This window comes from Salvia miltiorrhiza, chromosome 1 (genome assembly GCF_028751815.1).
Source record: "Salvia miltiorrhiza cultivar Shanhuang (shh) chromosome 1, IMPLAD_Smil_shh, whole genome shotgun sequence".
Lineage (NCBI taxonomy): Eukaryota > Viridiplantae > Streptophyta > Magnoliopsida > Lamiales > Lamiaceae > Salvia > Salvia miltiorrhiza.
In genome coordinates this window covers 41,371,255-41,393,023 of record NC_080387.1, presented here as the reverse complement: position 1 = coordinate 41,393,023, position 21,769 = coordinate 41,371,255, and the positions used below count along the sequence as shown (strand labels likewise).

The 21,769-nt window shown below is 40.6% G+C and overlaps 2 protein-coding genes across 2 annotated transcripts; both read right to left on the bottom strand.

Moving 5' to 3' along the window:
* Positions 1-1,013: 1,013 nt before the first annotated feature.
* LOC131025109 (cation/H(+) antiporter 15) lies at positions 1,014-4,665 on the bottom strand. Its single transcript, XM_057954723.1, has 3 exons — positions 3,988-4,665; positions 2,502-3,497; positions 1,014-2,432 (listed from the first exon to the last, which is right to left on the bottom strand). The coding sequence occupies exons 1-3, from the start codon at positions 4,195-4,197 to the stop codon at positions 1,161-1,163; spliced, it is 2,478 nt and encodes an 825-aa protein (XP_057810706.1). The 5' UTR covers positions 4,198-4,665; the 3' UTR covers positions 1,014-1,160.
* A 5,915-nt stretch (positions 4,666-10,580) lies between these two features.
* LOC131025101 (36.4 kDa proline-rich protein) lies at positions 10,581-11,695 on the bottom strand. Its single transcript, XM_057954711.1, has one exon. The coding sequence runs from the start codon at positions 11,594-11,596 to the stop codon at positions 10,802-10,804; it is 795 nt and encodes a 264-aa protein (XP_057810694.1). The 5' UTR covers positions 11,597-11,695; the 3' UTR covers positions 10,581-10,801.
* Between the last annotated feature and the right edge of the window lie 10,074 nt (positions 11,696-21,769).

Sequence of the window (21,769 nt, the reverse complement as noted above, 5' to 3'; positions counted from 1 at the left end):
TTTGTTGTCAGTACAAACCGCACGTAACTTTAAATTAATGGAAAATCTCACTGAGTTCTGAACTTTAATATCCCCTCGTGCATCTCTAAGTTGGAACTACTAGTATTCATAATTTAGAACTATATATACTTGTCTCTAGGGGTGTCAAAATGGGCCGAGAATGGCCCGGCCCGGTAGGCCCGCCCGGCCCGCCCGTAGTTTTGGCCGGGCTGGGCTAGGATTTTCAAGGCCCAAAAAAATCCGGGCCTCCCTGGCCCGGCCCATGCGGCCCGCCGGGTCACGCGGCCCGCGGGCCAAAAAGCCCGCCGGGCTTTCGGGCCCAAATCGGCCCGTCAGTATAGTAGGTGAAAATTTCAAAATTTTATATCTCCTCCCAAATCCCAATGGACGCAACCCAATCTAAGTCCATTTCTTCAATTGACGACAATGACGAGTCAAAGTCTAACTTAAGATTTAAATTACCAATCAACAATCAATATTAAATTATTTTTACTTGAAAGATTTATTTATTTTTGATTATTTTTTGTGGTTGTTATTTGATTCCAATTGATTTGATTACTGTATTAATTCATTTGTGAATAAATCGTTTTCAGTTTTTGTTGTTTTTGCAATTAATTTTTGTTTTTACTTGTATTCATATTGTTTACATTTAGTTTTAGTCATATTTGTTTACATTTAATTTTAGTCAATTACGTAATTTAGATGTAGATTGTTTAAAGCACTTTTTATTTCATCGAATTTGTCTTCAATTTTTTTCTTTAAATTTGATTTAATTTATTAATTTTTGGAACTATATATATATATATTAATTTATTAATTTTGGCCCGTTTTGGCCCGGCCCGCCCGGCGGCCCGTATAGGGCCGGGCTGGGCTTCATTGTTCGAGGCCCGCTGAAATTTTGGGCCGGCCCGGCCCGGCCCAAAACATTGCCTAGGCCCGCTGGGTTGGGCCGGGCCGGCCCGGCCCGCAAGGTTTGACAGCCCTACTTGTCTCGTTATATGTAAAAGGGAATTCAGAATTTCATTGATTTGAACTATACAAAAGCTTCCTACAATATTAATCTTTACAAAACTACTAAAAAGATTAAAGATTATACAACAAGAATCCATGAAACACTTCATCCCCTCCCTACAACAATGACAACCAACAACAGCCATATATCACGGCTGCGTAAGTCCCCGCGGTGACGTCCGCCGCCCCATATCGAAAGGCCGATCGTGGATCTGACCGGGACTATCGGGCGTCCCCGCGGCGGCCTCCCCAAACACCTCCGCCCCCACATACTGTTGCACCACCAGCACCGAATAGGTGGCCGCGAAATCCGACGACGCCAGCAAGTCCCCGATCGCCCCCAGTTCCGGGCACTCGCTCCAATCGGTCAGCCCCGCCGTGAGCGGCGACGTCTGCCCCTCCCCCCTCCCCACTATAAATAGATCGTGAACCGCATCCATCGACCTGATCGCCGCCACCGTCTCCTCCCCATTGTTCACAAATTTCTCTGTGTATATTACCGAAGGATCGTTAGAAGTCCTGGCCCGAAATTGATTAATAAACTCCGCATCTATCTGCTTCTCACGATCGTTATCTGTCGCCACCGTTAAAATCTCCCGTCCGAGCCGCCCCGACTCCCCCACCGCTTCCGCAGCGCCCTCCGTGAAGCGGAGCACCGTGAGGTTTATCCCGGGGTGCTCCGACATCCTTGACGCGTAGGCCAGGGCCTCTCTGTCGTCAGGCCCGCCGAAGAACAGCACAGCCACGTGGTGCGCGATCTGGTTGGCAGCCAGCCTGGTCGACCCGGTGAGCCCCCGGTCGACGAGGATCCCGATCGAGCAGGGCGCGTTGGCGAGCACGTTCTGGTTTATCGTGCGGAAGGCCGGGTTGGTGGCCTCCATCCCTCCATCTACCGTTTGCTGCTTGTGGAAGGGGACGATGATCAAGGCCACGCGCTTGTCCTCCGCCACCTCGCAGATGTCCTCGTGCATGGTGGAGTAAGGGGAGATGGCGGTGAGGGGGTTGACGGTCACGAACCCCACGTTCTGCTGGAAGTTCTCGAAGGCGTGGATGATGTGGTCGGACTGTGCCTGGGTCCGGTTCAGGGCGGGCCGGCCGGATTTCCGCGCGCTGTGGACTATGAGCATGGCTGAGGAACGACCGGTCAGCTCAACCAGGTGGAGGACGTAGGTGCAGATTGGGGACTTCTTGGTAGGGTGGGAAGCTTCGAGAAGGTTGATGATGGTTGGGACGTTTCGCGGCGTGTGCACGCACACGAGCACGCGAAGCTCGCCGTCCGGTTTGGTTTTTTGGATCGTCCGCCGCTTGTACGGTGCGAATTTCTTGGCCGGTTTGTAAATGCTTGTGACGATTGGAGTGATGACCGAAGTCATGACGGTTGCCACGAGTACCATGATCGCGAAAGCTTTGTCGTCTAGAACCTACATTATATTAAGCATCAACATTGAGCACCATCATTTAGCAAGATTAATTAATGTGTTGGTACGTACCTTCTGATCTTTGCCAACATTGAGCACGATCATCTCAATGAGGCCTTTGGCATTCATGAGCAAACCGAGTGTGAGGCCCTCGTAGAAAGGGATCTTGTAGTAGAGAGTGACAAGAAGCGTGCCGGCGACTTTACCCGCACAAGCAAGCACAATAACCACAGCCAGAATCGCCCACGTGCTGAAATCCTGTATGGAAGAAATGTCGGTTTTGAGGCCGCTGATGGCGAAGAAGAGCGGCAAGAGAAGGCCGGACACGAAATCCTCCAACCTCTCTATAAGCGTAATCCCAAGAGGGCCATTCGGAATCACCAACCCGAAAACAAACGCGCCGAAAACAGAGTGCGTGCCGAGCGCATCCGTGATGAAACCCGAGATCATCACTCCCGTGAGTATAAGGCAGATGTAGAACTCGCTCACGGATTCACCTTCAGGCGATCTTCGTATCATCCACGCGATCAGAGGCCTAACAATGTAGACGCAAAACACAACAAACAGCCCGCTTGAGAGGATCACCCAGAGCGAGGCCAGAGACGTGGCCTCGTTCTCGGCTAAGGCGATGGCGAAGGCCAGGAGGATCCACGCGCACATGTCGTTGATGAGCGCCGACGACATGGCCAGCCTCCCGATCTCGGAGTTAAGGAGCTTCAGCTCCGCCAGGATGCGGGCCAGGACGGGGAAGGAGGTCACGGAGAGGGCCACGCCGAGGAAGAGTATGAAGGTGCCGAGGCGCACGAACTCGGACTTCTCGTGCAACACGAATGCGAAGGAGATGCCTATGAGGAAGGGGAGGATCATGCCCGCCACCGCGATCACCAGCGCCTTCTTCCCGGTGCGTTTGATCACGGTGATGTCCATTTCTACTCCGATCAAGAAGAGGAAGTAGAGAAGGCCCACATTTGCCATGGTTTCGAGGACCATCACGCTCCTTAGTGGGAAAATCGTGTCTGCGAAGTTCTTGCTTCGTCCCAGCACCGATGGGCCCAGGATTATGCCACCCTGCATTCAAAACATAATAAATAATGAGTCAACTGATAAATTAACTGTTTTGCTATCGTAAAGATAAGAGATGGTCACTAAGATTTGAAAAAATGATAATAATCACCCTTATTCTTATAATAATTCGAAACTACGAGGGTTCTTAATCATGAGTAGTAACCTACAGTTCAAAACTACAAAAACTTTTTAGTCGCAAATTGACACTATTTTATCTACACTTTACGATAAAAAAAACTTCCAGTTAGTCATGAATTGACCGTACCATATATATTTTGCCTACAATTCACAATAAAAATTCTTCTTAGCCGTGAATTAACCATATTTTTCTTAAAATTCACAACCGCGAACCTACTTAATTAGTTGTGAACTAAGGGCAAAACGGTACTCTAACCCGAAAATGGCTAACTGTTATCTTTTTTTTTCTTTGCATGTCTGATTATCTAAGAATGAAGAGAATGACTATTTCGATATGAAAACTAAAACGACTTACAAGGATCTCGGAGATGACACGAGGCTGGCGGAGGGGTTTGAGGGCGAAAACGAGGATACGAGTGGTGACGACAACGAGGGTTAGCTGCAAGATGAAGAGCGGCAGAGAATAATCCAAAGGGTTATCGCCTTGCCAAATGCCGTTGGTTGTAATCATCGTTGGAGCGTAGCATACTATCATCTGATCCGTTTTGTTCTTCGCCTCCGCCATTTTTGCCAACTCTGTGCGTCTCTATAGCTTTCAAACTTTTTGTATATTTATATATATATGTATTTTTTTCCCCTCTGATTAACCTTGTGCAGATCGTCGGAAATGGTTAATCAAGTGCTAACGCTCTGTAGTTTGTCTCAAATCACCAGCATTCTTTTTCATCGTTGGTGAAATCATCAATTCTGACATTCGAAATTGGAGGAGAAAGTCGGCTGAAAATTCAAGAGAAGAACTAAAACTGTATTTGATTTTGTCATTTTTCTGTTAATGATTTTTTGCTTGGGAAAATTGTGGATTGTTTTGAGCGGTGGGCCGCTGCATGAGGAATTTTTTGCATGGTTAGTACGTTTCAAGGGGATTGTCTATATTGGGAAATTAAGGATGGCCGAATCTATTTAGCAATGTTTGTGGTAAAATTTGATTGAATTTCTGCCAGAAGAGAGTTTGGAATGTTGGACTATAACAATGACTAAAACTAAACTCAGGAGCCAAGAAGTTCTAACTCCTTCCTAATTAAATTCTATCAATATGAACTAGTATCATATATAAAAAAAATTATTGCTAACTGTAAATTGAATTGGTGGAGATGCAGCAATTATACAATAGGGTCTCAACGCAGTTTAATTCTGGAGAATTTATAATTTACTACTTGAATATTTAATCATAAAATAAGATTTAAAAAAAAACTTCATTGATTATAGAAAAAAGAAAAAGAAAAAATCCATCATAATAATATTAGAGAAAGTGAAGTTGAGGTACATAAGAAGTTATGTTAATTAAGGTATAGTATAAAGTAATTTGGCACATTACTTACAATCATAAACTCAAATAATTAAATTCGTGTACATATATAATTGGGGTTCAAGATTTTAAATACCACCTTTTAAAAATGATATGTTTTTTAGCCACTCTTTAAAAATAACTCTTTTGTATACCAAAATGAATTAAAAGACTAAAATACCATTTACGGTCCCCACCACTTTAATTTCCGCGCAACATGACACGTGCCCACGATCATGGACACGATGGGCACGATCGTGTCCACCATCGTGGGCACGATCACGATGGGCACGATCGTGTCTACCATCGTGCCCATCGTGATCATGATCGTGGGCACGATGTGCACGATCATGTCCACCATCGTGTCCATCATCATGATCGTGGGCACGATCGTGATCATGATCGTGGCACGATCGTGTCCACCATCGTGATCATGATCGTAGGCACGATCGTGTCCACCATCGTGGTCATGATCGCGGGCACGTGTAATGTTGCGCGAAAATTAAAGTGGTGAGGACCGTAAAGGGTATTTTAGTCTTTTAATTCATTTTGGTATACAAAATAGTTGTTTTTAAAGAGAGGCTAAAAAACATATCACTTTAAAATGTTATAAGTTTCCTCTATATAATTCTCCATTTCATATTTTACTTATTTTTGGTTTATTTTGGTAGGTAGCTAGCTTTACTTATTTTTCAATTTGTTATTATCGCATCATCCGCGCACACTAACTTTATGTCTTAATTAATACTTCCTCCGTCCACAATTTAAAGCCCCACTTTGATGTGGGCACGGAGATTAAGAAAGCTGAAAATGGTGATGTGGATGAAATTAAAGGGTAGTTGACTAAAGTGATAAAGTAGTTGACTAAAGTGTTAAAGGTGTTGTGTGGTGGGTCCACTAGTGATAAAGTGTAATAAATATAGAATATAAAAATAATAAAGGTGTTGTAAGGTGGGTCCATTAGTGGCAAATGGTAGTAATTTTAAATAAAGAGGGAGGGTAAAAAGGTACAAAAAGCAGAATAGGGCTTTAAATTGTGGACAAAAATTTAAGGGGAAGTAGGGCTTTAAATTGTGGACGGAGGGAGTACTTATTATTACCACTAGCTAAAAGAAGAAGTATTAGATCTTGAAATACTATCACAATATATTAATTCATTAAGTATACATTATTTGTCATCGCTACACTAATTAAAAATGTATCTTCAGTTTTATATACTAACCATGAAAAGAATAATTTTTTAATTTTTCAAATATTAATTACTATATATTGTGAAATTTCTTATAATTATTCAATTCCAATAAATGATTAATATAAAGTTGACCTAGTGGTAAAAATAGGACCATAACTTTCAATATTTTTCAGAAAGAGGACTATATGTTATGAAATTTGAAAATGAGGACTATATGTCACGGAATTTGAAAATGAGGACTATAACTTTCATTTTTTATAATTACACTCCTATTTAACACATCAAAATAAGGACTAGTAAATGTAAAAAATGAAAGTTATAGTCCTCATTTCCAAATTTCGTAACATATAGTCCTCATTTCCAAATTTCATTACATATAGTCCTATTTCTGAAAATATTCAAAGTTACGGTCCTGTTTTTACCACATTAGGTCTATAAAGTTCATAGATTATGTACATTGCACGCAATCTCTGCTAGTAAAAATAATGACGAGGTGTTCCAATTAAAGATAGAATTTGTTTGTGGATTTCATTTTTCGTATATAAGTCATACGTAGTTACCAACAATTACATATATTTATTTTCTACATAAAACTCTAGTCTTCTCATGCATCGATAAAAATAATTAATTATATGGTTAATGTCATTTATTGTCTCATTTTTGTGAATTTTAAATATGTTTGAACTTGAAGGCATTACCAAAACCATACCCGCCGACTTACCGAAAAAATATTACTATTTGTGTTATTAAAAAATTTCGGTTCTCGAAAATTGACATGAAATGCTGGATTTCAATCATGTCAAGCCAACATGGATATTTTAACCTACATGATTTTTTGGCTGAAAGTACAAGAAGAAGATATATCAATGTTCTAGATTCTTCTTTTTCTTCTCTCTATCGCAGCCCAACTCTAGCCAGTGATAACGAAGAGCGAGTATCAATACGATTAATAAATGAAATAAAAAAATATAACATGGAACAACATAACCTCCATATTGACGTGGAAGCTAAACAATAATACCAATTGGATCATCAATAAATATAAGCTCGGCGACAATAGACGTGATCCAATGCGTAGAATAGATAATCGATGATACCAAGTTCCAGGGCAATGTTTATATGGTAAAGAAGAATAGTCCAGTTAAAGGGTTTTACATCATACCAATAGTAGGATTAAGGAGTTCGGCAGGTAGGATATGTGTGAAGACACATAATCGTGATCTTTGATTACATGAATGAACATAAATAATCAATAAATCGAGTTCAACATGAATGACTTGAATAAACACAACTAACTCCAACTCTAACCCTCGCCATCCTCATCCAACGCTCAACCTGCATGTTTAGAAAACACATGTAAGTACTTGTGTACTCAGTGAACACATGTCAAAATAGTTGAACTCATGCTTGTAGAGCTATATTTTGAACTTGCCATGCCTCATGCAACGCATAGAGGATTTCATAAAAACTTGTGTATGCAACTTTCATAAAACATGCTCATATCATCATACATATATATGTCTGCAGATAATCATAACTTGTATGTACCAGAACTACCATAATTGTCTATTGAGAGGTAGGCCTCCCCCTCGAACATAATGACCGGCCGATATGCTAAACGGCTCACGATCATAAGTATACACAAATCCTTCCTAGCAGCTCGTCTAGCATAGGACCGACTTCGTTCTCTTTATGTGGTGGATAAAACATACATTATCAAACATATAGGCAAGTCAACACTTTAAACATAATACTTCATAGATAATTTATGCTTTTAAAGGACACAACCCTATGTTAAAGCATAGTAAGGTAGTAGAAAAGTCCACCTGAACTTGGCAAACCTTACTCACTTCACTTTAATTACTTTCCACCTCCACTGTCTTTTTTAGCTTGGGGGATGATGAGGAGTAATATATGCAGAGCATAGGAATGAACTCGGACAGATGAATCACTAGGGTCAGAGGAATGAACTCGAACAGAGGAATCACTAGGGTCAGAGGAATGGACTTCGCCAGAGGAATGGATTCCACCTGAGGAATGGGCTCAGTCAGAGGAATCACCAAAGACAGAGGAATGACCTATAACGCAAGATAGGCAGCGGTATGAGCGACCATTTTACCCGGGAAGCGCCAGAGCAGAGGAATCGCTCGTCTACGGGCAAAATTACTACTATGCCCTTGACCACGCGGGGAGCATGTTTTCAGAGATGAAATTACTATTTTACCCTTCTATTGTACTCTATAAATACCCCATGCATTCCCCTTGTGTAAACTACGTGCTCTTCATTCAATACAACAGCAATTCCATTCTTTCTCGGCAATTCAGCTTTTTCTCAACTTTTGCGCTCAAACACTAGGTAAAACTCGCAACTTAGAATTAGGTGTTGATAAGATACATTATCAGGGGACGAGAGCGATATCATAAAAGAAGGACAACAATTAGTAAATTATCCCGAGTGCTATCATCAAACATGCTTATCCTAAGCTAACGAGCTTAATTTTATCCCTGTAAGGATCATTTTACATAATTAGGCATAAGCCTCAATCATCACATACTTCATCACCAAAAACACGACACGTCAAGTAATTATGTACATAGCATCATAGACATTGTTATAATTCTTCTATAATCATCTAATACACACAAGAGCACTTATAAGATACTTTCTTATAGGAAAACATTATAAAATATTTTTCTTAGTCAAGAGGGAAATCTTGAGAAATTGAACTTCTTATTATTTAAACATAAAAGTCAGCCTAAGCTCCTCTTAATATAATATAAACATTTTCAAAAGTGTGTGCATGTGTTGGCCTTGTGGTAGGAGGTTAATGCCCAGCACCTGAGGTCCTAGGTTCAAGCTCTCCGTCGTACGGTCTTTGAATTTCTTTATCTACTTATGTAATTTATCAAAAAAAAATTCTAAAATTATTTTGCCCATAAAAAATCATATGCTAAACGACAACTCAAGAAAATTGCTCCTGGTTAGAAATCATTTGTTGACTTAGATTATTATATTTTATAGTTAATGAATCGAAATTTAAGAATATAATATTTGTTATTGTGGCTCAATGGTGGAGGATGTATGGCAACTCAACTCCAAACTTGCAATAGCTCGCTATTAAAATCTTAGGCCTAACTTGTAGTGAGTCTAGATGTGAGCGCAACTGGAGTGTAATTTGAGCATATAAGTTTATAATGTATTGTAGTATTCTTTTACGTTTTAAGATGATCAATCTTTAGAAAAGTGACAATTACACAATTATGTTTAATATGGCAGATCCATTCAAAAAAGAGAGATAAACTTGAGCATAAAAAGTTGTGTGTAATTTGGTTTACGTCAAGTATAACCAAAAGTTGGTTGAGAGGCATAGTCGTACAAATGAAATTGAACCAATTTTACTCAGTTATATTGATGAGTGCAATGAATGGTTAGTGGGAGAGGTGGATGATGATAATGATGTAGGACATGATTTAGTTTTTGATGATGATTCACTTAATTGGGACACTGTTTATAAGATTTCGGGGGTTGGAGAGCCTATAACTTATATTAGGTGTACCACTATGGGGAAAATAAAAAAGTCATCAAGTTCACGCGGTGCTAATTCTAGAGCTAGTAGACTTAGATCTTCTAAGAAAAGCACAATCATCTTCAATATCAAAAGGGAAAGGGAAGGAGATGGTGCTTGAAGATGAAGAATTTGAAGATGCACTCGATGAGAGTGATGAGGAATTTGGAAGGAGAAGAGGAAGAAGGGTTCACTTCTTTGGATGATGAAGAAGATGACTATGTGGATGTTGATGAGGAGGACTGCCATTTTATTTCTTATCGGACATTATTATCTATCTATATTTTATGCTTGAAGCCTTGAACTTATTATTTCATTTTGTTATTTTTGAATTTAGAATTTTGTTATGTTTGAACTTAGGATATCAAGTTTTCTATAGTATAATATTATGTGCTTTGCATCGTTTAATTTCACAATTTGTATATAGATATATATATATATAGAGCCATGCTAATTATGTCATTTTTAGATAGATTGTATATCATTTTGATAATACCTTTAGGTTGAGACATTTTTCAAAATTGGCTAAACTTATACGACAATTAAGTGACATTTGCCCTTATACGACTGGCGCTTTAGCAAATCAATTAATATGACAGATATTCTTTAAACATTTATCTTTTAGTCATATACATCCATCACATATCGATGGCCATTTGGAATAAAAGTAAATACTTAACACACCGTACGTGTTAATTAATTCGAAAAATTGGTAATCATCAATCTGTAAATTACTAATACAAGTATAGTAATAATAACACAAAGATCACAAACTTTTCAGTCTAGCGAAAGACATGTAGTAATACAAAACAATTTAGAAAATTAGATAACTAAATAAACATCAATTGAAGAAAAATAAAAACATCAAATTAATACAAGTAGTAGTAATAACACAAAGATGACAAACTTTTAGTCTGACGAAACACAAGTAGTAATACAAACCATTTTAGAAAATATTAGGAAATTAATCAGGAAATGAAGCCCAAACCGCGATGCATAGCAGAATCTACTGATATTACCAAGAATATTAAGCAGATAATACACGGCGGCCATGGATCATATCATATTAAACCAGCGGTGGACATACAAATCCCTTGGGCGGCGTGAGGCCACACGTCGCCAGCAGCTGTAGCGCCAAAGGAAGGAAAATGTTGAGGTTGAGAAGTTTAAGCCTTATTGTTGTGCACAAACAAACGGCCGCTTCCAACTCGAGAAGCCCTTGGAGCACCGGGCAGCATATGTTTTCCACCGGGTTTCCGATGCCCACGTGGACCAACCCTCCCAGTACGTCGAGGCAGAGCCCTAGTTTCAGCGCGTCTATGGGGCACGTCGCTGGGGGCGGAGGTGTTCCTCCCCCTCCTGGTTTGCCGCCGGGAGGGGTGTAGGGAGGGTACGAGGAGGACGGCGGTGGCCTCGTCACCGGCGGGTTTATGATGGGTGGGATGATTCCTGGTGGGTTTATGACCGGAGGCGGCATGATTATTGGCGGCGATATGACGGGAGGCGGCATGATTATTGGCGGCGAGATGACCGGAGGCGGCATGATTATTGGTGGCACGACGACGGGCGGGTGGGGTGGGGAAGGGTGGGGCCGTGTTGGAGGGCGGTGCTTGGGAGGCGAGGGCGGTGGATGCGGGTGTGGGTGTGGGTGTGGGCTTGGGCGGTGTTTGGGAGGCGACGGCGGGTGAGGATGGTGGTGGCCGGGGGTTGACGGCGGGGAGGGGCGGCCGCCGTAGGGCGGGTAGGGTGGTGGGCAGTTTTGTTGCCAAGAGTAAGCTGGTGGCAATGTGATCAACATGCAAAACATGCACATATACAACATTGCTAGAGTCTTTGAACCCATGGCCGAATTAGGGTTCATGGGAGGAAGGAAGACAGGATCTTTTGAGTTTGTGATTTAGGGTTTTTTTTCATCCATGGTTTTATAGTTGAATTTTGGGGCAACCCGTGAATGATATGCTGGACACCAATTAATTAATGCAGTAGTCAAATTTCTATTAAAATTGTTTACTTTTATTTTTCATATCTGCAGCATTAATATATAAATGTATATTATATGATATCGTATGGAAAGATGAAATCGTTTTAAAAATAAGAGAACACATAGCTAACTACAAAAACATTGTTTATGGGAACTGGTTTCTATTGTTGGTGAAATGCTATTGGATTAATTAAGCACAAATATTATATTGTTGGAGGAGGCTATTGTTAGTATTAAAACGAAATTAATATGGGGAAAAGATGAACATTGAAAATCTCAAGCTTGTCGTGTGGCAAAAGAGTGAATAATAGTTGAAAGAAATGGAAGTTCGATAATGATGAAAGACAGATTGTCGAAAGGTGATGGAGCATGAAATTGAATTGGAGATTTTGGAAGGATGTGGAGTTGGGCAATTGCGAAGTTCAATATAAATCCGTGAACTTTAGATACAATTAATATGGGTGGTGCTTTCCTTCTCCATCTTTATCATTTTGGCGGTCCATCGTTTGGATGAACGCAGAGTTTTAGTTCACTTGTTGTTGTTACACGATACCCAAATAATATTCGAGTAATTGCTTTTTGTTGACTTAGAGTAATTGCATTTATCGTTTCGTTACTCTGTGTTCTTTATTTTATTTTTTATTTTTTTGAGCGACTGTGTTCTTTATTTTAAAAATTTCTCAAAATTTTGGAAAACCAATTGTCATTTGCATTGCAAAAAAATACTAGTAATAAATTGTGATTGTGGGAGTCAAAGGACTCTGATCGTATCATAGAGTGCCTGAAAGGTGTTAATAAATTATGGTTTAATTTAAATTGCAATCTTAGAGCAATACTAAGATGGGTGATCCACTGAAAAGTTCGTCAAAACATATGCGATTAAATTCAAAATACATTAGAAATACCATAATACTTGTGGAGTAAAAAATTATACACAAATACTCATGTGCAACCGGTTGCACACTACAAAAAAACCGAGCATTACCGGCGAAATTACCGGCGGCGAAATGCCCGCCGGTAATTATCGGCGGCCCAACGACGCCGAAAGAAGGCGGGTCGGTTTTTTTCTTTAACGGCGGTATTACCGGCGGCATTATCACCGCTGGTAATTAGAGGCGGCTCGCCGCCGGTAATTTCAAATTAATTTAATTTAACTTTAATTTTAAAAAAATTGTAGATTACCGACGGCATTGCCGCCGGTAATTAGCAGCGGCAAAATGCCGCCGGTAATTCTTTAAATAAAAAACGACTTCAGATCCCCTTTTCTTTCACAGCACTCACGCGCAGCCCTCAAACCCTTCCCCCTGCCCCCTGCCGCGCCTCCTCGCCAACCCAGCTGCCGCCGCCGACCGCCAGCCGCCGCCGGCCAGCCACCCCTGCAGGTATTATTTCTCTCTCTTTCTCTTTATCTCTCACTTTCACATTTAATTAATTTATTTCTTTAACATTTAATTAGTTGAACGACGCCGCGCCGTTGCCGACACCGCCATCGCCACCGCTCCGCCGCCGACCACTACCGTACGCTTTCGTTCTCGTTAATTATTTGATTGATTTATTAATTATTTTGTTAGATTAAAATTAATATTAATTAGATTAATTTTAATTGATTTATAATATTTGAAGTATGATTAATTAATTTAAAATTTGTTTTTTAATATTATTTTGTTAGAATCTAATTATGTTAATTTGATTAATTTTAATTAATTTATAATATGTGAAGTGTGATTAATTTTAATTAGTTAAATTATATTGAAATTTGTTTTTACAATCTAATTAATAATTAGTTGGAGTTTGATTAATTTTAAATTAAAGTTGTTTGATTAATTATAAAGCATGATTAATTTTACGTATGAATTTGTTAGAGATTTATTTATGTTAAATAATTTTGTTAAATGAAGTATGATTAATTGAATTTTAAGTATGCTAGTATGTGTTTATCATGAAATGATATGATATTATATATTGTGGGATAGATTTAATCAATTTCTTAAGGATCTTCTCCCTTGGGGATAGAAATTGATTATTTCTTAAGGATCTTCTCCCAACAAATGATTGTTTTAAATTTCAAACTTTATTTTTTATTGCTTTATATGTATTGTATTATTGCTTCGACATTGGGGGGCCGGGTAGACCTAGTATAGGCTTAGTAAATTAGGACCACTATGGTCACTATAGCTGCTGGTAGAGTCGAACACTTGGTAGTTTGGATAGTGGGGTTATGCTGTCGAAATTTCGTTTGATTCAAGTAATTTATGATATTTTATTTATTTTTTTCAATTAGAATTTACAAGAATGAGTGATAATCGCATGTGGATGTATGCGAGATACAATGATCATTCTGCATTTGAAACGGGGCTGGAGAGTTTCCTTGATTATGCGATAAATCAAACGGCGTATACAGATGGAGTAAGTAACATTAGGTGCTCGTGTAAGAAGTGTAACAATGAAGCCTTTTTATCTGTACCTACAGTCAGAAAACATGTTACTAGGCGTGGATTTGTCCACAATTACACAACTTGGGTTTATCACGGGGAAGCACCGATGTGTATGGCGACAGAACATGCTGGACCTAGTAATTACCAAGTAATGGATGAGGATGATGGGTCATACAATAACTATGAAAGGATGGTGCAAGATCATGCTGGACCTAGTAATTATCAAGATGTGTCAAATCTGGAGGAGCTGCCCAATCCTGATGCTCAACAGATTTACGACATGTTGAACGCGGCCGATAATCCATTGTACCCAGGCTGTGACACTTACTCACAGTTATCCTGGATGACTCAATTCATGAGCTGTAGTGACCCGCTCTTTTATATATTTTAAATCCAGTAATGAGTGCTTATTTTTTTTTGTTCATCAGTAAATGAAACCAGATATTATTCTGATATGAATTCAGCTTATGATCCTGAATTTATATTGTTTAAAGCAGTCAATGATATTATTTCAGAGTTATAACTGACTTAGCAAAGTCACGTTATTTTTTTTTTTAAGCGAGATGGAATTTGATTTTATTTTACTCAGGTCGTGAATTATTTCCGACTCAAGAAGTTAATTAAATCTGCGGATTTAATTTAGATATTAGATCAATGAACAAATTAAATCTACGGATTTAATTTAGATTCATTTTATAACTTATCGATTTTAGCGAGTTATCACATGACGAAATCGAGATTTATGTAAATATACAGTATCAAGCAGAATCGAAGCCAGTATTTTATTACAGTTACTGAATCACAGAGATTTGTTTATTACAATATATATATATAAAATACTACAATCTGCTTCGATAAAACAGTATTACACGCACACAACATATTTTTACAACTACCAGTAACAATATACAATATTCCAATCACATTGATACATTGATGTCCACAACTCATAATAACATACAAAGTCATCAGTATCATTACACAAACTTTCTTTTTCGCTCCACCATGCTTTTCTCCCCATTCATACAACACCACCACTACACTCCTACCTTCCCCACCATTACACTCAAGTATTCACCAATGAATTATTAATATCAACCCCAGCCAACAAACTCTCTACTTCATTCACTGTCCGTCAAGTTTCAAGGGGAGTAAAGTACTCTTCTTCTTGCCAAACTTCAAGGAGGTAAGCCTTCTTTGAATTCTCTTTAATGCACTCAGGATTCCACCTACATTTATGAACAGCAACTTGGTTATTTCAGTTCATTTTGCTGCATTTAAACCAACGACAATCAGCCAACCAACAGTCATTTTCAAGGTATTAATTCAATACCAAATATTCAATCCAGTTGTATGCATATCAAAGCATGATCAGTATATAATGATAGAAAACATTGTTGCATAATGGACATAGCAATCTACTAAAGTCAGTTTTTATGGGTTATTCATGAGTTAGACAATGAGGACTTTCGAAATAGAAACAAACCACTATGGCTAGTTTTACCCACTGCATAATCGAATTATAGAAATACTAGAGCTCAATAGAATCATGAACTGAGTTACAACAAGCTTTGAGTTTCGTTCACAATAGAGTATTAAGAATGAACTTAGCTTCGAATGGAAAAGGGCGCAGCCTGTTCGGTCGAGCCATGAAGCGATGATTGGGCGACGGCTCAAGGGGATCCAAGCGCCAACCGTGAATCACGGCGACGTGCAGAGGCACGCCGGACTCGTGCGCAGCAGCGGCGGTTCCAAGGACAGCAGCGTTGACGGCGTCGAGCGGTGAAAGGTAGAAGACTCCCGACCTCGGCGATGGCTCTCGACCTCGCCGATTGGATTGCAGCAGCGGCGGAGTACCCTTCGCCCAAATCCAGCAGCAGCGGCGTACTCTTCTCGCCGGTTGCTCAGTGACAGCACGGCGGCGATGGAAGGCTTAAGCAGCGGGCGGCGGCAACGCTCCTCCAGCAAGCCGCGACTCCGGTGAAACAGCAGCAGCTCCAGACAACGGCGATAGCTCAAGGCGGTGGCGGATCGAAGCAGCGACACGGCGAATCTCCCGACCTTCCAGTTGCAGCGACGACGGGCTGCTTTGCCGGAGTTGAGTCGGAGGGCCGAAAGAGAGGACGGCGCCGGGGCTTTGACGCGTCGACAGTCGACGCCGCTCGGAGCAGGCGGCAGCGGTGTAACCGGAGAAGGAAGACAGATCGGATTTGAGGGAGAAAACCGGTCTGAAACTTCAGGGGATATTTAGAGCTTTCGATCCCCTTCACGTTAGAGACGGGGAGAAAGAGAGGCAGGTGCAACCGGCGCCGACTGAGTCGCCGGTTCCGCGGCGGCGGCGGTGGACCTCGGAGACGGAAAAGAGTTTCAAACGGCGACCTTGGCAGTTTGGCGGCTGCTTCGATCGAAGTCTCGGTTGGCGGCAGCTTAGCTGCTGCAGTCGCCGGAGCAATTCGCAGCGAAGCTCGCGAAGAGAAAGGACGGGCGAGAGAGAGGGAGAAGTCTTGTGCGGCGAGGGAGAGTATCGGCTCCAATTGAGAGAGGGAGAGAGCTCGATTGGATCTTGAGCAAGAGAGAGAGAGATGTGCGTCTATATGTGTGTGTGCGTGAATTTGGAGGAAATAGGGAGAGAGAACCGAGAGTTGTTGGGAGAGAAAGAGAGTTGGGCTCTCAAATTTTAATTGATTGGGCCTTGTTTTTTTTTTTCAGTTGGGCCGAAAATTTTTAGTTTTGGACCTCTTCATTTATTTTACTTGGGCTTTTAATTATTTTGGGCACCTATTTTGGGCCGAATTAAATCATCTGGGCCGTGTTATTTCTTTATTTTGGGCCGAGTCTTGGGCCGATTTTAATTATTGTAATTGGGCCTCTGATTTATTTATATGGGCCGATTTTAATTATTGTAATTGGGCCTCTGAGTTTATTTATATGGGCCGATTTTAATTATTGTAATTGGGCCTCTGAGTTTATTTATATGGGCCGATTTTAATTGATTTGGGCTAAATTATTTTTGGGCCCTTATTTATTTGTTGGACCTTATTTATTTTACTTAGATGGGCCTTTATTAAATTATTTCATTGGGCCGAATTTATTTAAATTGAAGCCCATCTATTTTATTGGGCTGTTATATTATCTTCGTTGGGCCTCGTTTGATTTATTTAATTGAGCCCAGCTAATCAAATTATTTATTGGGCCAAGATTTATTTAATTAATTGAGCCGATAAGTTATTTCAATTAGGCCTCTCATGTTAATTATTCAAGCCCACTTCTATTTAATTAATTATTAGGCTGCCTTATGTTAAGCCTTTTAATTATTTAATCTTATAACATTACTATTCCTATTTATTAAGCCGAGAGATTTTATGAGATTATTCAGCGAATAAGCCGAATTAGTTATATCTTAGTAACGACCACGAAGGATGGATTTATTTAATTGGCGAATTAGAACACCCTAAGAGAACGGATTAATTTTTATCCGGCTTCATGAGACGAGACTTAGCTTTTGTTTAAATCCAATAGCTTGGATTAACAATAGAAATTCCCTGATTATTATTTCATAATAATAATTCATGCATAAGGATCATGCATAGTTAAATACACATTCTCATTTGATGATTTTATTCGAGCAATATCTTATTTATATTCTCGTAATAAAGGTCAAGCACGAGATTAATAATCAGTCAAGGAGCTACTGTACCACAAAAAGTTTCTAACAGGTGGGCATTACTTTCATATATATCAAATGAGTTTAAATGTTACGTTCAAGCAAGTTATCTCATGATTAAATTAATTGAAGTTATTTCAAATATTGTCTTGCCATAAAATATTTAAATTTCAGTATGATATCTATCTGATGTGACTTTTATTATGCAATCGAATTCGGGTCCTGAGCAGTTGATAGCTATCCTGCCAGGACTAGTGTACACCAGTGACCGTGAGTCATCTAGCGGGTTGGCCGGTCAAGTGACCGTGAGAGGTGGCCACCTCTCCGGCACAAAGTTCCAGATATGATAGATTACAAGAGAACTTAGACTGCAGTCGAACTTTAAGAATCACAAATGAATTTAGTAAGCTTGGGCCTTTTAGCGAAAAACTCCCTTGCTGTACTGTTTATTATGGCATGACAATTTACAGTTTTGAAGCATGTATTTTATACTTAGGCATACGTGCCCACTGAGTACTTTTGTACTCAAGCCCTGCATATATTTCTAAATGTGCAGGTTGAGCAGCTGCCGATGTTGATGAAGTGACGAGCGGGATTCTTTTGTCTTATTATGTATTAATGAACTCTAGGGTTACATGTCTTCATACATGTAATCAGAACCTTATTCCGCTGCGTACTCAGAAGTTTTATGTTTATTTGGCTAAGTCAGAGATATCTGAACTTACTAGTTATTTGAGTCTATACGACTAAACTTCTGTTATGTTATAAATATCCCTTTGTTTAATGATGAAATGCGATCCTTCCTGGTTTGATTATCCCCTTTCTACCCCGCTTCTAATTTCCCTCCATTAGTCACGATTTCCCGGCTTAATTATCCTTAATTAGGACCGGTCGTGACAGAGTGGTATCAGAGCAGTTTATTTGCTCTGAACCCTAGAGTTAATAAATTTTTCTAGTATGATCACTAGTATGAAAGAGTCAGTCGGCAAAAGCTCAGCACTTCATCACATCGCTATGCTCAACAGAAAGGAATGCAACAGAAAGTTTTGAATGTTGAAGTTTATATTTCGCTTTGATGCAGATGTTGATTTTACTTATGCCGTTTTATGGAGATGTTACTCAATGAACTTAGATGCGCTAAGGATGCATGATCACTGTTATGAACACAACAATAGAAGGAATTTAGCAAGAACATTTTTGCTTTTCTCTGTAAATTGAGGCGATGAGTAAGTTACAAAGTTAGTGAACCAGACGAGAAATCAACAAACAAAATACAATGGGGAGTAAAGAAAAGTGTCACACACGAGATAGTGACACGGGCATAGATCTTCGTTCGGATTATTCACGCGAGGCGGATACCGAATCAACTATTGCCTTAATCAGAGTATAGTGGGAACACTTTTCATAGTAATAAGAATACCCTACATAGTTTGGAAACAGCAACATAGCGGAGTTATCTCTTTTCAAAAACCTAGTTAGTACTAGTTGCAGCATATTTAAGACTTCACGAATTATATTCGAGTCTAGTGTTAGGCCATTATGATTATAATACCGTGGTTTGAATTTCGAGACCTCAAGTAGAATTATTACCTTACTGTTGTAGATATGTTTGAACCCTACTGTTTTTGCCACCTATTTTGATATTCGTGAGTTTGATTATGCGACCTTCATGTATAGATGGCAAGGATGCGCTTTACCAGACGACGGCCGCTGCGTCGAGATGCTAGTCCGGATACTATCAGGAACTCATATTTTACTTATCGCCGATGCCACGGTGATGACTTAGGTCAATTCTTGGCCGGCTTCCATCGACACTGGGTCGCTGCAAGAGACCATGGGATATCGGACTATGACGGAATGGAGCGGCTAATGGATTTGCTGCCATCAGAATGGCAGGGATGGGCGAGGATGATTTCCGCTCACTACATCACTCGTTCTGGCAGGTCCTATGACTTGCATTATGACTTCTCTGGATTTACTGCTGAGATCCAGGCACAATTCACTCGTTGGGGAAATGCTCCTCGAGGGCCGTATATACGTCCGGGAGACCTTGCTCGAGTCGGAGTACCTTCGCCCGACGAACTACTGGACCCACTTCCGGAGCCGACTCCACCAGCAGCCCCTATCTTAGGGCAACCCAGGAGGCACGACGCTGAGGCAGGCCCCTCTAGGCCTCAAGCCTACAGAGATTTTCCACCTGGCACGGGTTCAGTGCCATTAGTCTGTGAGCCACCATTGTCATCGAGGCAGTTGAGCAAGGCAGAGATAGCAGCCGCTATGGCCGACGTTGACAGAGTCTTAGCCGATACCATTGATTTCCTCAATAAGGGAAAAGCCCCGGCCATGGACGACCGCCCAACTCTTCGAGTCACCTTGAAGATGATTCGCTCAGCCATTATTGGCCAGGCAGCAGGTGAAGGAGGGGGTGAGTCGCACCCATCTGGCGGAGAAACAGATGAGGATCCAGAGGAAGATCCGGAAGAGGATCCAGAGGAAGACAGCCATGCCCCGACCCAGGGATCTTGTACCCGATCTTCTTAGACCGGTTTATATATATATATATCTAATAGGATGATATTTAAATATTCCAGAAACATAGATTGTTCTGATGCTTTTGTATGCCATGTGTCGGCATAGACTTTTGACTAGTATTAGGACAGAGACGCGAAACCTTGGGACGTTCCGTGACTGAGTAGTTTTTGTAATGGCTCACTAGGTAGCCAGTTCATCATGTGTGGTATTTAGATAGATCTTTGAATCTAGATTTTATGATGATGTAAAGTCCTCATTGAGGCAATTTTCCCTATGTTATATATGGTGATCTTATTGGTTTTTCGCAGCAAGTCGTTCCGCTATGTTTTATTTATATATTCGTTTAAGTTTTAGCAAGAGCAGAACTCGATGAGTTAAAGAGTAACTATAGAAATGATAGTATGGCCTTATTGTTTTTTTTTTATGCGCTGACAACTTGTGTTTAACCAATAGAATGCCGCCAAAACGAGGACGACCAAGAGGAGGGGGCAGGATTCCCCGAAATGAAAGAAGAGACCCAGAAACAGTGCCAGAACCAGAACCCGAAATAGTTCAACCACCTGTTCAGCCAGAACGACGGATTGAAGAATTATTCTTGCGACAGAACCCACCTACCTTCAACGGGACAGGAGACCCGGCAGAAGCTGAAACTTGGGTTCGCGCTATTGAACGCATTTTCAACTTTCTGCGTTGCACCGACCAAGAACGTCTGACTTGTATGTCCTTTCAGTTGACTGGGTCAGCTGATTTCTGGTGGGAAGCACGGATGAAAACGATGACAGCAGAGCAGTTAGAAAATCTGACCTGGGAACAATTCAAAGCTGGTATATATGACAAGTATATACCCAAGAGCTACCGCAAGAAGAAGGAAGCTGAATTTTACAATCTAAAGCAAGGGAAGATGTCGGTAACTCAATATGACAGGATGTTCTGCGATATGTCTAGATATGCACCGGAACAAGTGGACACAGATGAGAAGATGGCTGAAAAGTTTTGTGCTGGTCTGAGGCACGAGATTAGGATGGCCTTGGCAAGCCATGGAGGATTGTCTTACACTGAGTCGCTCAGTCGAGCGTTAGACATTGAGGCAGCCATGCCAGGAGAAAGACTTGCAATTGTACCTGCGCCAGCACCTCCACATGATCAAAATCATAATCAGAATTTTAAAGGAAAAAGGAGATGGGACAACAGTAACCCGAACCAAGGCGAGAAGAAGCCATGGCAGGGACGGGTTTTCCAGTCACAGGGCTATGGAGGCCAGAGTGCACCGAAACAGATGGGAAATAACCAACAGAGGGCCCCACATTGTCCCAAATGTAACAAAAATCATGTGGGAATCTGTAAGGCCGGCAGTGATAGTTGCTATATCTGTAACCAGAAGGGGCACTATGCAAACCGGTGCCCGAATAAGCAACATGGAAC

Excerpts from the sequence above, each read along its gene's own strand:
- LOC131025109 (XM_057954723.1), bottom strand. The coding sequence starts at position 4,197 with ATGGCGGAGGCGAAGAACAAAACGGATCAGATGATAGTATGCTACGCT. Across the intron at positions 3,498-3,987 it reads GTGTCATCTCCGAGATCCTT|GGTGGCATAATCCTGGGCCC; the intron begins GTAAGTCGTTTT and ends TTTTGAATGCAG. Across the intron at positions 2,433-2,501 it reads ATGTTGGCAAAGATCAGAAG|GTTCTAGACGACAAAGCTTT; the intron begins GTACGTACCAAC and ends AATATAATGTAG.
- LOC131025101 (XM_057954711.1), bottom strand. The coding sequence starts at position 11,596 with ATGAACCCTAATTCGGCCATGGGTTCAAAGACTCTAGCAATGTTGTAT.